Here is a 15,567-nt window from a genome sequence, read left to right on the forward strand (position 1 = left end):
GGAGACCGTGGCTGTTTGTTTCCTGCTGCTTTTCCTTAATGAACAAACCCCGTCACTTTCCCATGGGAGTGTCCCAAGGACCAGCCCCCCACAGCACTGCTTGATCCCTGCGGCGCAGCTCCAACACTCCTCCCCACGGCACTACTTGGTCCCTGCGGCGGAGCTCCAACACCCCCACACAGCGCTGCTCCGATGCCCCCACAGCGCTGCCTAGTTGTTGCAGCACAGCTCCAATCCTCCCCCCCAGCGCTGCTTAGTCGCTGCGGCGCAGCTCTGACAACCCCCCACAGCACAGCTCTGACACCCCCACCCCCAGCACTACTTGGTCCCTGCGGCGGAGCTCCAACACCCCCACACAGCGCTGCTCCGATGCCCCCCACAGCGCTGCCTGGTTGTTGCAGCACAGTTCCAATCCTCCCCCCCCAGCGCTGCTTGGTCGCTGCGGTGCAGCTCTGACACCCCCCAGCACTGCTCGGTCACTGCGGCGCAGCTCCAACACCCTCCCCCCCACAGTGTTGCTTGGTCTCTGCTGCGCAGCTCTGACATCCCCCCACAGTGCTGCTCTAACACTCTCCACAGCACTGCTTGGTCACTGCGGTGCAGCTCTGACACCCCCCAGTGCTGCTCGGTCGCTGCGGCTTAGCTCTGATGCCCGCCACAGCACTGCTCCAACGCCCCTCACAGTGCTGCTCGGTTGCTGCGGCGCAGCTCAGACGCTCCTACAGTGCTGCTCTGACACACCCCCCCCCCACTGGTTGGTCGGCAGTGCATCTCAGATGCCCCTACAGTGCTGCTCGGTTGCTGCGGCGCTGCTCCGACTCCCTCACAGCGCTGCTGAATCACTGCAGTGCTGCTCCGACGCCCCCCACAGTGCTGCTTGGTTGCTGTGGTGCAGCTCTGACACCCCCCCCCCCCACAGCGCTGCTCGGTCACTGCAGTGCAGCTCTGACACCCCCCAGCGCTGCTCGGTTGCTGCAGCGCAGCTCCAACACCCCACCAGCGCGCTCGACTGCTGCAGCACAGCTCAAACACCCCCCACAGCGCTGTTTGGTCACTGCGGCGCAGCTCAGGCACTCCTACAGTGCTGCTCTGACACCCCACCACCACCACTGCTCGGCCGGCGGTGCATCTCTGATGCCCCTACAGTGCTGCTCGGTCGCTGCGGCGCTGCACCGACTCCCCCACAGTGCTGCTGAATCACTGCAGCGCTGCTCCGATGCCCCCCACAATGCTGCTCTAACACCCCCTACAGTGCTGCTCGGTCGCTGCGGCGCTGCACCGACTCCCCCACAGTGCTGCTGAATCACTGCAGCGCTGCTCCGATGCCCCCCACAACGCTGCTCTGACGCCCCCTACAGTGCTGCTTGGTCGCTGCGGTGCAGCTCCGACCCCCCATAGTGCTGCTCGGTCACTGCAGCTCTGATGCCCCCCACAGCGCTGGGGCCAGGGAACTGGCACCATAGCCGTGCTGAGAGGCGGTATCAGTCTCCTGGGGGGAAGGTGGGTGGTGCAGATGGCATCCCAGGAGAGGGACATCATTGACATGCAGTGGGTCTGCAGCTGGAGCCCAGTGAGGCAGCCCCAGCCCTTGAGAGAGCAGGGGAAGAGATAGGGCATCCCCCAGCCCCTGTGCTCTCAGCTTGGTTATGCTAATTCCTGGGGGCTCACAGTGGGGATACAGGAGTCTCAGACATGCAGACAGTGATCTCATCTGCAGAACAATCACCAGCGCTCTGCAGACAGCTCCCACAATCCCTTGTACCAGCCATGTCCATGGAGCATGTGGAGGGCACGGCGGGCGCTGGAGTGGCGGCTCATGGCCCATCTGCGGGCAGCCTGGGAACTGGGAAGGGACCCTGGGGTGACTGGGGGAGAGGGGCCCAGCTCAGCTGCCATCTCCGACTCATGACCCTTTCCTCCTCCTTTCCCCAGCAGTATCAGCATCCTCGTCGGAGCTCCCAAGGCCAACACAAGCCAGCCCAATGTCACGCAGGGCGGGGCCGTCTACTACTGCCCCTGGCACCAGGGCAACAGCAGCTGCACCCCTATTGAATTTGACCAGACAGGTAAGGGGCGCATCTGCCTCATGGGGAGGGGCCAGTATGTTCAATCCAGCAGTGGGGGGGGGCGGAGTGGCTGTCAGCTGTGCTCCTCCCCTTGGACAGTCTCCTGTCAAACTACTGATGGACATCAGCAGAGCTGGGTGTGGGGGAGCCCAGGGCTGGGGTAGCAGGGGGCTGCGGGTCAGGATTGAGGGGCACCAGCAGAGCTGGGGGATGGAGCCCAGGGCTGGGATAGCAGGGGCCTGTGGGTCAGGATTGAGGGACACCAGCAGAGCTGAGGGATGGAGCCCCGGGCTGGGATAGCAGGGGCCTGTGGGTTGGGATAGAGGGGCATCAGCAGAGCTGGGTGTGGGGGAGCACAGGGCTAGGGTAGCAGGGGGCTGCGGGTCAGGATTGAGGGGCACCGGCAGAGCTGGGGTTGGAGCCCAGGGCTGGGATAGTAGGGGCCTGTGAGTCAGAATTGAGGGGCATCAGCAAAGCTGAGTGTGGGGGAGCCCAGGGCTGGGGTAGCGGAGGGCTGTGGGTCGGGATTATGGGGCATTAGCAGAGCTGGGTGTGGGGGAGCCCAGGGCTGGGATAGCAGGGGGCTGCGGGTCAGGATTGAGGGGCATCAGCAGAGCTGGGTGTCGGGGAGCCCAGGGCTGGGATAGCAGGGGGCTGCGGGTCAGGATTGAGGGGCACCAGCAGAGTTGTAGTGTGGAGCCCAGGGCTAGGACAGCTGGGGGCTGTGGGTCATGATTGAGAGGCACCGGCAAGGCGGGGGGGTGGAGCTGAGGGCTGGGATGTGGGGGCTGTGAGTCAGGATTGAGGTTCTCTATTGTCCATCAGATGACTTATGTAGAGGTGATGCCCTGAGACCCTAGGCAGGATTGTGGGATCCCATGGGGCTGGGGCATGGAGAATTTCCCTCCTCCACAGGGTTTGTGCCCTGTCGCCTAGGTCAGCCCCCTCTGGGTTTGAAAGCTGCCACATGAGACTCCCCAGCCCCGGCCCGCCTCCTCCCTCCCCAGCCAGGCGGTTTTGGTTGTTACCCAGCTCAGCGGCGGTGCCGAGGGGGATCGGGCCCCGTTCTGCTGGGTGCCCTGGCCTGCCTGTGCAATGGAGATGAGAGCTGAGGACTGGTTCTTGCTCTGGGTCAGCTCCATGTGGGGCCAGGAGCCTGCCTGCAAGCTGCTATTGCGGCCAGAGCTGACCTGGGACTGAGCCCCTGCGACCCCCATGGGCCTGTCAGAGACTTTCTGCCTTGGAGAAACCTGAGCAGGGGGGAACCTGCTACCATCTCCCTGCCCCCTCCGCTGGCTGGACCCAGGGACCCTACAGTGCAGCCCCACCCTGGGGCCATGGCACCCAGCCCCCATCCCAGTGCCATCTGCCATGCATTCCCATCCAGTCTCACAGCGCCCCCTGGTGGAGAGGCTGGGCTGGGGTAGTTGGGAACTCCCCCCACAGCAGGTGCTCCTGCTCCGCTCCCCACAGCGCCCCCTGCTGGATCAACCGGGAGCTCCCGGTGGGGATCAGGTTGGGTTGGGGGCAGGTTTGGGGAGGGCATTAGCCCCAGGCTATCCCAACCCCTAGCCAGGGGAGGCTGAGCGGCCTGACAGTCAGTGGCCCTGGTAGGGGAGAGCCCAGATGAGCTGTAATCCCAGCCACAGGAGGTGGCTCCTCTAGCCAGCCCAGCCCCCCAGCGCTGCCAGGATAGGCTGTGCTGGGGGGGTGCTGGCCCCTCCCAGCTTAGATGTTTCCTGTGCCCCCCCCACCTTTTCCCCCCACTATGTGTTTCCTCGCCACTTCCTTTCCCAAACGACCATCTGCTGTCACCGCGCCCTGTTAAACATCCCACGCACCCCCCTCCAGAGGCGGCTGCATTTCCATGGCAGCCATCCTGTTCCCAGCATCCTCCTGGTTTTAACTGGGTGATCCCAGCTCAGGCCCTGGCATCACTTTGCGTGGGGACAGGTGAGGTGCAAAGTCCTGGTCTCGCCCTTGTGATGGGCACATCCATCCTGTCACTCCCCCGGGGTGACGTGCTGAGTCTCACAGCAATGATCAGTGCAAGGCTGGGGGACCGAGCCGTGGGCCGGGGGGGGGGGGGGGGGCAGGAGGGGAGCTCCTGGCACAGTCAGTGCCATCATGGGGAGCTGGGATCCTGGGCTACAGACTGTGCAGGGGGGAGGGGACCCCCTGCTCCCACCCACGTGGGCAGGGCTCTGGCTCTGGCTGCCTCTCACTCTGGCCCAGGACAAATATTTACCCAGCTTTGCAAAGGGAAGCGAGGGCTTTATGGCTGGATTGCAGAGCTGGCGCCTGGCTGGGTGACCTGGAGCGGGGTTTCCCCAGCTGCAGGGATGCCGGTGCCCTGGAGGGGCCGGCTTGGATGGGGCCCTGGCTGGCTCACAGCCAGGGGATTTTCCTTGGCTCGTTGGTCGGGCCGATCGCGTTACGGCCGGAGAGCAGGACGCGGCCCAACGGGAGCTGTCGCCCTGCGCAGCTCGCACCAAACGTTGTTCTCGCTCCAGCCAGACGTGACCCGTCTGGCTCCCGACCCTGCTGGCGGATCAGTCTCCAGAGGCTCTCCTGGCTCTGCTCCCCGTCGGCACCCTGCCAGCAGCTGGAGCCACATGGCCTCTTGCTCTGGGGCCCTGATCCCTCACCCTGAGATAAGTAGTTAATGATGAACCAGGTGTCTCTGGGTTCATCCACCCCCTGGAGCCAAGATAGGGCAGGGCCCAGGGGAAAGAAGGGGGGATGCAGGAGACATGTGGGATGGGATTGGGGATGGCTCCCCCCTCGAGGCAGTGTGGCAATGTGGGGGGCAGTGTGCAAAGGCAGGGGGTGCACTGCAGGGGAAGAGGGGTTTGGGAGGGGGAACAGGGCAGATGGAGGGAGGAGTCCTGGGGGTTACAGTACAGGAGGTGAGGGGCAGTGTGGGGCTGAGGGGGCAGAGTGAGTTGCAGCACAGGTTGTGGGGGGCCGTGGGTGGAGGTAGGGGTGGAGGGGAGGGGGCCAGGGGTTGCTGTGGGTGGGGGCAAAGGTGCAGTGGGGTGTTGCAGTGTGAGCTGTGGGTGGGGGCAGGGGAGCAGTACGGGGTGGGAATTGCAGTGTGGACTGTGGATGGGGGTAAGGGTGCAGTGCTGGGGTGGGGTTGCAGTGTGGGCTGTGGGTGGGAGCAGGGGTGCAGTGCGGGGATGGGGTTGCAGTGTGAGCTGTGGGTGGGGGCAGGGGTGCAGTGCGGGGGTGGGGTTGCAGTGTGGGCTGTGGGTGGGGGCAGGGGTGCAGAGCTGTGGGTGGGGGCAGGAGTGCAGTGCGGGGTGGGGTTGCAGTGTGGGCTGTGGGTGGGGGCATGGGTGCAGTGCGGGGGTGGGGTTGCAGTGTGGGCTGTGGGTGGGGGCAGGGGTGCAGTGCGGGGCTGGGGTTGCAGTGTGGGCTGTGGGTGGGGGCAGGGGTGCAGTGCGGGGGTGGGGTTGCAGTGTGGGTTGTGGGTGGGGTCAAGGGTGCAGTGTGGGGATGGGGTTGCAGTGTGGGCTGTGGGTGGGGGCAGGGGGCAGTGCGGGGGTGGGGTTGCAGTGTGAGCTGTGGGTGGGGGCAGGGGTGCATTGCGGGGGTGGGGTTGCAGTGTGAGCTGTGGGTGGGGGCAGGGGTGCAGTGCGGGGGTGGGGTTGCAGTGTGAGCTGTTGGTGGGAGCAGGGGTGCAGTGCGGTGGTGGGGTTGCAGTGTGGGCTGTGGGTGGGGGCAGAGGTACAGTGCAGGTAGTGGAGGGTACATGTAGTGGAAAATGAGGAGTTCTTGCTCCTCCAAGAATTCATCTCTGCTTGTGTTTTCCCTTAGAGCAAAGCTGAGCGAAGCCCCCAGCATGTGGGACCCACCCAGGGGAAAAGGGGGGGCTGCGGGCAGCAGGTGGGACCTGCCTAGGAGGGAGGGGGGCTGCGGGTGACAGGCGGGGCCCACCATGGGGGGAGAGGGGCTGTGGGCAGCAGGCAGGACCTGCCGGGGGCTGGCAAAGGCTGATGGGAGGGGAGAGACTATCCCTTCCTGGGACACTTTGGCCAAATGCCCTCTTTCGAGATAGGTCGGAACACGCTGCCCCCTCCCCCACGGCATTTGCAAGGGGGCTCCCCCATGCCAGCAGCTCCCTCCCGGGTGACAGGGCCCCTGGGGCCTCAGGACTGTGCTGTCCCCCACAGGGTTTGCACCCGTGAGCTGGCTGGCATGTTGGGTCAACGCTGCCGTCTGCGGGGCTGAGCTGGCAGCTCAGCCATATGTCCTAGGCCCCCTGCGGGGGCAGCAGCTGGTACCAGTCGTGGGGCCCAGCAGTAACCACACTCCTCCCTGCAGGGTCCCGCCAACACGACTTCAGTGGGAATGGCACAGACGGGCTGACACCGGTGGAGTTCAAATCCCTGCAATGGTTCGGAGCGACAGTGCGGTCCCACGGCAGCTCCATCCTGGTGAGAATGGCACAGGGGGACCTGGCTGGGTAGTGCCCACCGAGGAGTGGGCTGGGGCTGATTCTCTGCGTGGCTATGGGGTAGAGGGGTTCCTGCCTGGCCCCACACTGTACTGGGGTAGCTAGTAGGTGGGTGGACGCCATCAGGTACCAAGGCCTCCTATGCCTTGGTCGCTCGGTCTCCCCTGTCCCCAACTGCTGCTCACCCGCTGCTCTGTCCCTGCCCAGGCTTGCGCCCCCCTGTACAGCTGGCGCACCCTCAAGGAAGAATCTGGCCGAGACCCAGTTGGCACCTGCTACCTGTCTGTCGGCAACTTCACCAAGTTCGTGGAGTATTCGCCCTGCCGCTCAGGTACCGGCTCAGGGAACGGGGGGAGAGTCCCTTAGTGCTCTTTCCTGGGGCTGGGCTAGGGGGCAGTGGGCAGGAGACCCCAAACTTCTTGGCTCCCCCAGCAGCAGATAACCCCTTCTTTGAGGGGTCACCAGGAAATCTTTTTGCCTCGGGCCTCCCTCACAGCCCCAGTGCTGGGCTGGGCACACGTTCCCAGGGGATGGCGTCAGAGTGGGTGGGGACAGCATTACCGGGGAAGGCAGGGAGAAGAGCCTAGTGGCTGGTGCAGGGGACTGGGAGCCCAGAGTCCCACCCTAGGGTGCTGGTGTCCAGGGTCAGAGCCCCCTGCCCTCCTCCCAGTCCTGCTTGCCCTCCCGCCCCCCGAGTCCCTGGCCCCCATCCCACCACTCCCTCTTCACTGGTGTTTCTCTCTGCAGATCTGAACTCAGCGGCTGGGCAGGGTTACTGCCAGGGTGGCTTTAGCGCTGAGTTCACCAAGGTGAGAGGCCCTGATGCCATGCAGCTGCGCCCCTGAGCTCTGCAGTCAGACCCCCCTGAGCGGTGCTGGGTCCCGGACTGTAGGCTCTGGTACCTCCCGCCCCACAGAGCTGCTCCTTGAACTCAGACCCACAAACAGGCTCCTCCTATGGGAGCGCTCCCCTAGCTGGTAGCAGTTGCAGGTCCCTTATCCTCTCTGTGGGCGCCCCCCCCAGAGGGAGCATGTTCTTATATGGAACACCTTGCGTGTTGGGAGCTGCTGGATGCTGCAAGTGGGGCCTTGTGAGGAGCACCCCCCAATACCTCCAGCCCATCCCAGTCGCATCCCCCGTGCCCCACAAGCGGGGCATTGCCCTGTTGGGCCAGCTGGGTGGGTCTCTGCCTGCTCCCCCCCTCCCACCCAGTGCCAGGGCAGATCTCCGGCGGTATCACTCATTACCGCGAGGACACAGAGAGCAACAGCCCTTCCCATGTCTCCCTGACTCCTAGGGGGGCAGCATGGGGCCCCTCTCTGCCCGTTGCAGCTGGGCCTGCAGAGACCAGCCCTGCCCCCACTCTGCTATCCCCCTGGGGAGCCCTCCCTCTCCAGCTCTGGGGTGGAGGGACACTCAACCTGCTCAGCCCAGCTGTCTCCCTTGTGGCCAAGGGGGGAGCAGTAGGGGTTTGGTGGGGAAGGGGTGAACCTAGTGACACCCCTCTGGGGATAGTCTCTCCCCCGCCCCCCGACTCCCAGGCAGGATCTCGCCTTGTGGCTCTGACTGGGCTCTTTGCTCTGCAGACGGGGCGAGTGCTGCTGGGAGGCCCTGGAAGCTATTTCTGGCAAGGTAAGTGCCCCCACCCCCTGCCATTGCCCTACCCCACCGTTTTTCCCCTCTCCCCACCTGCTACCGCTTTCCCCATCTTTTCCCTGTTCTGCCCTTTCATGGGGTACCACTCCTTCCCCTGCCCCCCCCCCCCCCCAGTGCTGGACTCTCAGCCACCTGCCCCATCTCCCCACAGGCCAGGTGATCTCAGCCACCCAGGAGCAGATCAAGGAGGCCTATTACCCCGAGTATTTAATCCTGGACACCCAGGGGCAGCTGCAGACACGCCAGGCTGCCCCCATCTATGATGACAGCTATCTGGGTGAGTGCCCCGGCTGATGGGGGAAGGTACCTTCTGGGTGAGGGAGGGGATCGCTGACTGTAGAGCAAGGGCTCCCAGTATTTGGTGGGTTACCCCTTCTAGGTGCCTGTGGGAAGCGAGCTGGGGGTCTTGGCCAAGCTCCCAGCAGACCGAGGCGCCTCTCTTGCAGGTTCATGGGCAGTCTCGGGCGGGGAAGATGGGGAACTGGGCCTGCTCCCCAGGCGTGGGCATAGGCACTGCACCTGGCCATGCTGCCGGCTTCAGGGGCTGAGACTCGAGTGCTGCTCCCCAGTACCAAACGGAGAGATGTTCCCAAAGCCAGTGTCGCTCGCTGAGTGCCCCACCCGCAGGGGTGCATTGTGATACCTGCCGTGGGCGGGGGAGATGGAGCAGGGGTATTACTCGTGGGGGGACTTGGGGACGTTTCTGTTTATAGCTGGGGAAATGGAAGCTGTACTACTCCCAAGGACACGCAACAAAGTCAGGAATAGAACCCGGGAGTCCTGCCTCCCGGCACCTCCCACAGCTCCAACCACTAGATCCTACTCCCTGCCCAGAACTGGCAATAGAACCCAGGAGTCCTGACTCCCAGCCCCACCCTGATCCAACTACTAGATACCAGTCCCTGCCTCCCAGCCCTCTGCTGCTCCCTGGCGCTTTACAGACAGTAGCTAAGGGAACGGCTCCGGGGAGCCCCTCTAGTGCAGACTCGGCCTATGCCTTGTCGCAGATGGGTGAGTGAGGCATGGAGAGGGACTGAGGCTTTCCAAGGTCACGGAGCCCCCGACCCCGTCACCCAGTGCCCCATCCCAGGAACTAACCCCTCTCTGGGGCAGAGCAAAGCAGCTGAAGAATGTTTCTGTGTGGTTCCCTTTTAATCCATCAGCCTGTCACTGAGAAGCCAGATCCTCTTGCCCAGTGTTGATATAGGGCCTAACCAAAACAATGGGGACAGAAAGGCCAGGGGCTGAGTGGTGCCGGAGCCAAACCCCTCTGCTCCTCTCCCCATGCAGGATATTCTGTGGCCGTTGGTGAGTTCAGCGGGGATTCCACTGAAGGTACTGCCATTCTCGGCTCTCTGAATGGGGGGAAGGGAGAGTAAATGCTGCAGGCCCCCCCAAGTTCTGCCCCTGTTCTAACACCCTGTAGACCTGGCAAGGTCAGTCCTGGGCCAGAACAAGTGCTGGTTGGAGCCCAGGTGCTCTGAAGAAGCAGCTGCTATGGAGGAGGCTGAGCTGACGCTCCTGGGTCTGGCCAGCTGGGCTAGGAAGCTGCATAGGGCAGGCTAGCTCCCACTGTGGGGACTGGCTGGGCCCAGCGTAAATGGCAGGAATGAGCATAACATGCCACCCTGGGTGGGGTTCGAATCCAGCACCTCCAGGGCCCTGCCCTTGAGCAACCGGGTAGGCTGTTACCCTAGTGGGCCAGCCACTATTACATGCTAACCCCATGTTACATGAGAAATAGCCGGATAGCTGAGCTGGGGTAAGCTTAGGGGGTTGGCTCTGGTTCGATCTGCCAGTCCTCCCACACTGAGACAGTGAATTAGCCACCAGTGGGTGCAGGGTGGCCGATGGATTGTTGGACTCTGCAGATCTGAACCCTGGCTGGGCTGGGACTGGAGTTTGGGCTCTAGAATTCTCCCCCCACCACACCCCCCATGTGAGTGAACTGCTTTACCCTGGGATGTGGCGTTGGACAGCCCAGGGTCACACCTGCCTGGGGTGCTGGCCTGGCTTTGTCTGTGTTTCCATCCCACCCCAGCATCCCACAGGCTGAGCTGCCCCCAGGGACCCGCCCAGAGCTAACGGACGCGTATCTCTTTGCTCCTTTGCAGACTTTGTGGCTGGCGTTCCCAAGGGAAACCTGACCTATGGCTACGTAAGATTCTGAGCTGGGGCAGTAGGGTGGGGTTCCTCCCCTGGGGCCAGGGGAGTCCCCCGTCTCTCCACCTGGCTGCACCCAAATACCCCAGGTCTCTTCTTTTCCAACTACATCTCTGCTAGACTGGGCCCTCCCTCCGTTTGCCCTGGGAGCCCCTCGCACTAGGCTGGCTCGGGCTGTGGCTCCCAGTGCTGCTGCACCCCCCAGAAGTGAATGGTTTGGCCCCATTCTCCTACCCCTGCTCTAACCAGCTTGGCTTTGCCCCACCCCCCAGGGGTGTCAGCAGGGCGGGGGGGCGGGTGGTGCTCATGTCAGCAGCCATTGCTTGCAGGATGGTGGAGCGGGGCGGGACCCACGGTACAAGTTCCCCTACCCCCAAGCATGGACCTTGCTAAGCCCCACAGTCCTACTGATTCGGTCATTTCCATAGTAACTAACACACTGCCCCGGGCAGGGCTGAGGGCACGTCTACACTGCGATTAACCACCCAGGGCTGGCCAGGCTGGCTGACTCAGACTAAGGGGCTCTTTAATTGTAGGGTAGATGCTGAGCCCTCCCACCTTACTGGGTCAGACGTCTGGGTGCCACCCCAAGCCCTGAGGTCTGCCCTACAGTTACACAGGTCAGCTGGCCTGGCAGCCACGAGTGCAGCATAAACATACTGTGACTGGGCGAAGCCTGAGCCAAGGCCAGGGGTGAAGAAAAGGAGGGTGGAGATGGCGTGGAGGAAGTAGCGGCCCGGTTCACCCAGGGCTGTGTGGTCACTCCCACGCATGTGACCCCATCATCCGCTCTGTCGACATCACAGGCCCTTCCTGTGACCTGCCCAGGAATCCTGCTGTGCCACAGAGTGACTGCCCAAGCAGCTCCCGAGTCCTGCCCCTCCCCAAACTCGCATGGCTTAAAGATGACAGGGGAGGTTTTAGAGGAGAAATGAGACTTAGCACCCTGGATTCTGCTCTCTGCTCTGGGGGGAGTGGTGTCTAGTGGTTAGAGGATGCATGCATGTGTGTATGTGTGGGTGTGTGCGCGCCAGGACTCAGGACCCCTGGATTCTGCTTTCTGCTCTGGGAGGAGTGAGGTCTAGTGGTTAGAGTGGGGGTGGGGCCGAGAGCCCAGGACTTCTCTCAGACGTGGTTTCCCATCTATAACGTGGAGAGGACGCTTAGCTGCTGTGGGCATCGCCCATAGAGCCCCTCAGAGAGGAGGTGCCAGAGAAGTGGGAATAGGATTTTCTACCTGACGAAGTTGCAAACACCGAGTGAGATCCCCCAGCTAGGCTCTGGGTCAGCAGAGCAGTGGAGTGAGCAGGGGCCACCTGGGCCAGAACTGTCCAGAGGAAGTGAATAGAAACCGCCTGGGGGCTGGGATGGGAGTGAGTCCTGGTCAGAGCAGTTCTGCACCGCGGGCTTGGGACAGGGACTCGGCAGCCAAGCTGTGATCTGGGTTTTCTCTTGCCAGGTCACTGTCCTGAATGGATCAGACATGAAATCCCTGTATAACTTCTCTGGAGAGCAGGTGAGCAGGATGCACCAGCCACATAGGCCAGGTCCCTGTGCTTGGCAGGGGCTCTTCTGTCGTCTGAGCAGGGCTTTGGAACAAGGCCACCCTGAGGGAACGAACGAGCCTCATGGGCAGTGGGTGACAGGTGATGCCCGCTAGGCTACTTGCTGGATGGGAGCTGCTAGCTCTTCCCAGGGGGAGGGGCATGGCCCTTACCCAGACCGTGTGTCACTGTCCCGGAGGCGCCCCTGCGTAGCACCATTGGGGTGCTAGAAGTGCTTCCGTGTTGGAATTAACCCTGTCAGCAAGGGGAGGAGGGTGAATAATCTCCTGCAGCATGGGAAAAAGCCCCTTCCCCAGCATTTGTGCCAGTGCCCGAGAAACAGCAGACGTGCCTCCCGAGCCAGCCGGCAAGGGGCCCGTTGCTTTCTTGGCGCGTGGGCGGCGTGTTAATAGAAAGATGGTCTCGGGATCACTCTCCCCGGGCTGGTGGCCTCATGGCCCCAGCAGCATCAGCTGCCTCTGTAGAGGGGTGACTTTGGCTGCATCCCTGGCTGCAAGGGGCAGAGCCCAGGGCAGCGATACTGACTGCAGCAGCTGGGCCCTGGCCCTTCGCACGGCCCTTAGCAGCTGGGGATGAGATGGGGAGCTGGCGTCGTGCGGCGCTGGGTCCCCGAAGGCTCGGGGTGTCTGCACCAACACTGGGGGGGAGGGGGAATTTGCCCCCTTGAGGGGGTGGGGGACTAGAAAGGGAAGTTTTGAAAATCCCTTTGTCATCCTGGCAGCGTCCCTGTCTCAGGCCAAGATCGGATGCACCAGCTCCCTGCCCCGGCCCCCTGCTCACCACTGGGAATCAGCCTGGAGCCCCTGCTTCACCCCGCCTGCTGCAGAGTCAGGACCAGCCCATGGCTAGGCCCAACTGGCCCCCAGCTCCTGGCCCCCAGCCTCTCATGTGGGCCCCGCCCTGGGAGGTTTCCCCACTTGGGGAGGGCAGGGAGTGGGGGGAGAATCCATCCGGAATCTGTAGCCTAACTGCTGAACCCGGTGCTCCCTTTCTCCCTCCTAGATGGCAGCTTACTTCGGCTACGCAGTGGCTGCTGCTGACGTGAACGGTGACGGGTGAGTGCAGGGTCCTGCTAGCCGGGGTGTGTTGGTGCTGTTACTGGGGGGTTTAAGGGGGGCAGTTGGGTCAAGCAGGGAAGGTCTGGGCTGTGTTAAGGGGGCGGGGATCCGGCATCGGAGGCATAGCAGTGTGTGGGGAAGGGGAGGCACATGGGGGCCTGTGTAGTGCATGGAGGGAGGGGGCAGGACTTGGAGCCCGCTAACCCATTAGCATCTCCTGTCTTAGGGGATGGGACAGAGCAGCATCCCTGAGCCCAGTTCCTCCCCACACACACATTCTGGGTCACACATTGGGAGAACCCCCTCCACCCCCAAAACCCTTCCGCTTCATTGCAAGATATGGCCAGCTGAGAGACATCCTCTCCCCCACCATGGCCATACAGTCACTGCCGGAGCTGCTGCGGGTCTAATGGAGCAGAGGCTGGGAGGCAGTGGAGCCAGGGGGCTGTGTGTTAGCAGGGACCAGGGTGTGTGTGGGTGGGAGCAGGACCTGGAGGGGTTTGTGAGCAGGAGCCTGGGGCGCTGCATGGGAGCGGGGGCAGGAGCAGTGCCAGGGTTTCTGGCGCCCTAGGCAGATTTCGGGAGGTGGCATTTTGTGCGCTCCCCATGGGGCACGTGGAGCTTCTGGTTCTGCTCCCATCGCGCCGCCGAAGAAGAACCCTCCGCCGAAATGCTGCAGGCGACAGCGGCAGTCATCGAGATGCTCAATTGCCTGCCACTGTTTTCCGTGGCGCGTCGGCAGAAGATCCTTCTTTGGCGGTGCAACAGGAGTGGAACCAGAAGCTCCCGTGTGCCCCGTGGGGAGCGCACAAAAGGCCACCCGCTGAATCCTGGCACCCCAGGCGACCGCCTGTGGTCGCCTAAATGAAGTGCTGGCCTGGAGCGGGGGCCAGGGTGTGTGTGGCCGGGAGCAGGGCCCAGGGGCTGTGTGGGAGTGGGGCGTGGGGGCTGTGTGAGCAGGAGCAGGGCCCGGGGGCTGGGCGGGAGTGGGGCCTGGGGGCTGTGTGGGAGTGGGGCCCAGGGTGTTTGTGGGCAGGAGTTGGGGCCAGGGGGCTGTGGGCAGGAGCAGGTTCCAGGGGGCTGTGTTGGAGCAGGAGCCAGAGGGTGTGTAGGTGGGAGCGGGACCTGGGCGTGTGTGGGTGGGAGTGGGGCCCAGGGTATGTGTGGGTGGGGGCAGAAGTGGGGCCTGGGATGTGTGTGGGTGGAAGTGGCAGCTCCTCTCCCCTCTGAGGAAGTGGTTGACCGCAGGCCCAGATCTGATTCAAACACACACACTCTGCTCATGCACAGCCCCACCCAACTCATCCCCCTGCATGTTCACCCCCCCCACACCCAACTCATCCCCCTGCATGTTCACCTCCCCCACAACTCATCCCCCTGTGTGTTCACCCCCCCCACACACAACTCATCCCCCTGTGTGTTCACCCCACACACACACAACTCATCCCTCTGCGTGTTCACACCCCCCCACAACTCATCCCCCTGTGTGTTCACCCCCCACACACACAACTCATCCCCCTGTGTGTTCACCCCACACACACACAACTCATCCCTCTGCGTGTTCACACCCTCCCACAACTCATCCCCCTGTGTGTTCACCCCCCACACACACAACTCATCCCCCTGTGTGTTCACCCCACACACACACAACTCATCCCTCTGCGTGTTCACACCCTCCCACAACTCATCCCCCTGCGTGTTCACCCCCCCACACTCAACTCATCCCCCTGCATGTTCACCCCCCCCACAACTCATCCCCCTGTGTGTTCACCCCCCCCACACCCAACTCATCCCCCTGCGTGTTCACCCCCCCACACAACTCATCCCCCTGCGTGTGCACCCCCCACACACAACTCATCCCCCTGCGTGTTCACCCCCCCACACCCAACTCATCCCCCTGCGTGTTCACCCCTCCCACACCCAACTCATCCCCCTGCATGTTCACCCCCCACACAACTCATCCCCCTGTGTGTTCACCCCCCCACACACAACTCATCCCCCTGCGTGTGCACATATGCACCCCCACACCCTCACACGCACACCTATGCACACACCCTCTGTGCTTACACACTCAAAGCTACAGGAGCCCCAGAGGATCCTAGCCCCTGGGTCTCGCTAGATGAAGGGGATAGAGTTGAGTGGCAGCGCTGGAGCCAGGGGGTCGGCTTCTCCCCAGCCTCATGGGGGAGTGGGCAGCTCAGCTGGGGCTGTGTGGCCTGTTCTTCCTAGGCCGAGCCTGCCAGCGGGTTAGCACCGCATGTGACGGAGGGTTGGGGTTGCAGACGTCTCCCTGCTGGGCTGCACCTTCTGTTCACCCCTGGCAATGACTGTGGGTTTGTCTGCACTGCAGTCCGATAACCGTCCCTGCCACTGTCTCAGGCTAAGGTGCTGGTTCACTAGCTCTGGGACTCTCCCACCTCGCAGGACCCTAGAGCCCAGGCTCCAGCCCGAACCCCAGGGTCTAACCCTCAATGAAACAGCCCCTCAGCCTGAGCCAGCTGGCACAGGCCAGCCATGGGTGTTAATTGCAATGTAGACATACCCTGTGGGGCAAGGTGGCCCTCTCTGTCCTCTCCTGTGAGTGTTAACTGGATGTG

The 15,567-nt window shown here is 63.1% G+C and overlaps 1 protein-coding gene across 2 annotated transcripts in view; it reads left to right on the plus strand.

The window, feature by feature from the left end:
• Positions 1–15,567, plus strand: part of ITGA5 (integrin subunit alpha 5) — a 54,480-nt gene that overhangs the window by 16,497 nt on the left and 22,416 nt on the right. The window contains exons 2-11 of one of the 2 annotated variants that reach the window (XM_050925800.1): positions 1,933–2,066; positions 6,396–6,508; positions 6,736–6,859; positions 7,276–7,337; positions 8,115–8,160; positions 8,336–8,461; positions 9,475–9,519; positions 10,299–10,342; positions 11,807–11,863; positions 12,915–12,967. In XM_050925800.1, the coding sequence (XP_050781757.1) occupies positions 1,933–2,066; positions 6,396–6,508; positions 6,736–6,859; positions 7,276–7,337; positions 8,115–8,160; positions 8,336–8,461; positions 9,475–9,519; positions 10,299–10,342; positions 11,807–11,863; positions 12,915–12,967 (804 nt within the window). The remainder of the gene's footprint in view (positions 1–1,932; positions 2,067–6,395; positions 6,509–6,735; positions 6,860–7,275; positions 7,338–8,114; positions 8,161–8,335; positions 8,462–9,474; positions 9,520–10,298; positions 10,343–11,806; positions 11,864–12,914; positions 12,968–15,567) is intronic. The other variant, XM_050925801.1, reaches the window with a different exon arrangement.

The sequence above is a fragment of the Gopherus flavomarginatus genome, chromosome 16, assembly GCF_025201925.1.
Source record: "Gopherus flavomarginatus isolate rGopFla2 chromosome 16, rGopFla2.mat.asm, whole genome shotgun sequence".
NCBI lineage: Eukaryota > Metazoa > Chordata > Testudines > Testudinidae > Gopherus > Gopherus flavomarginatus.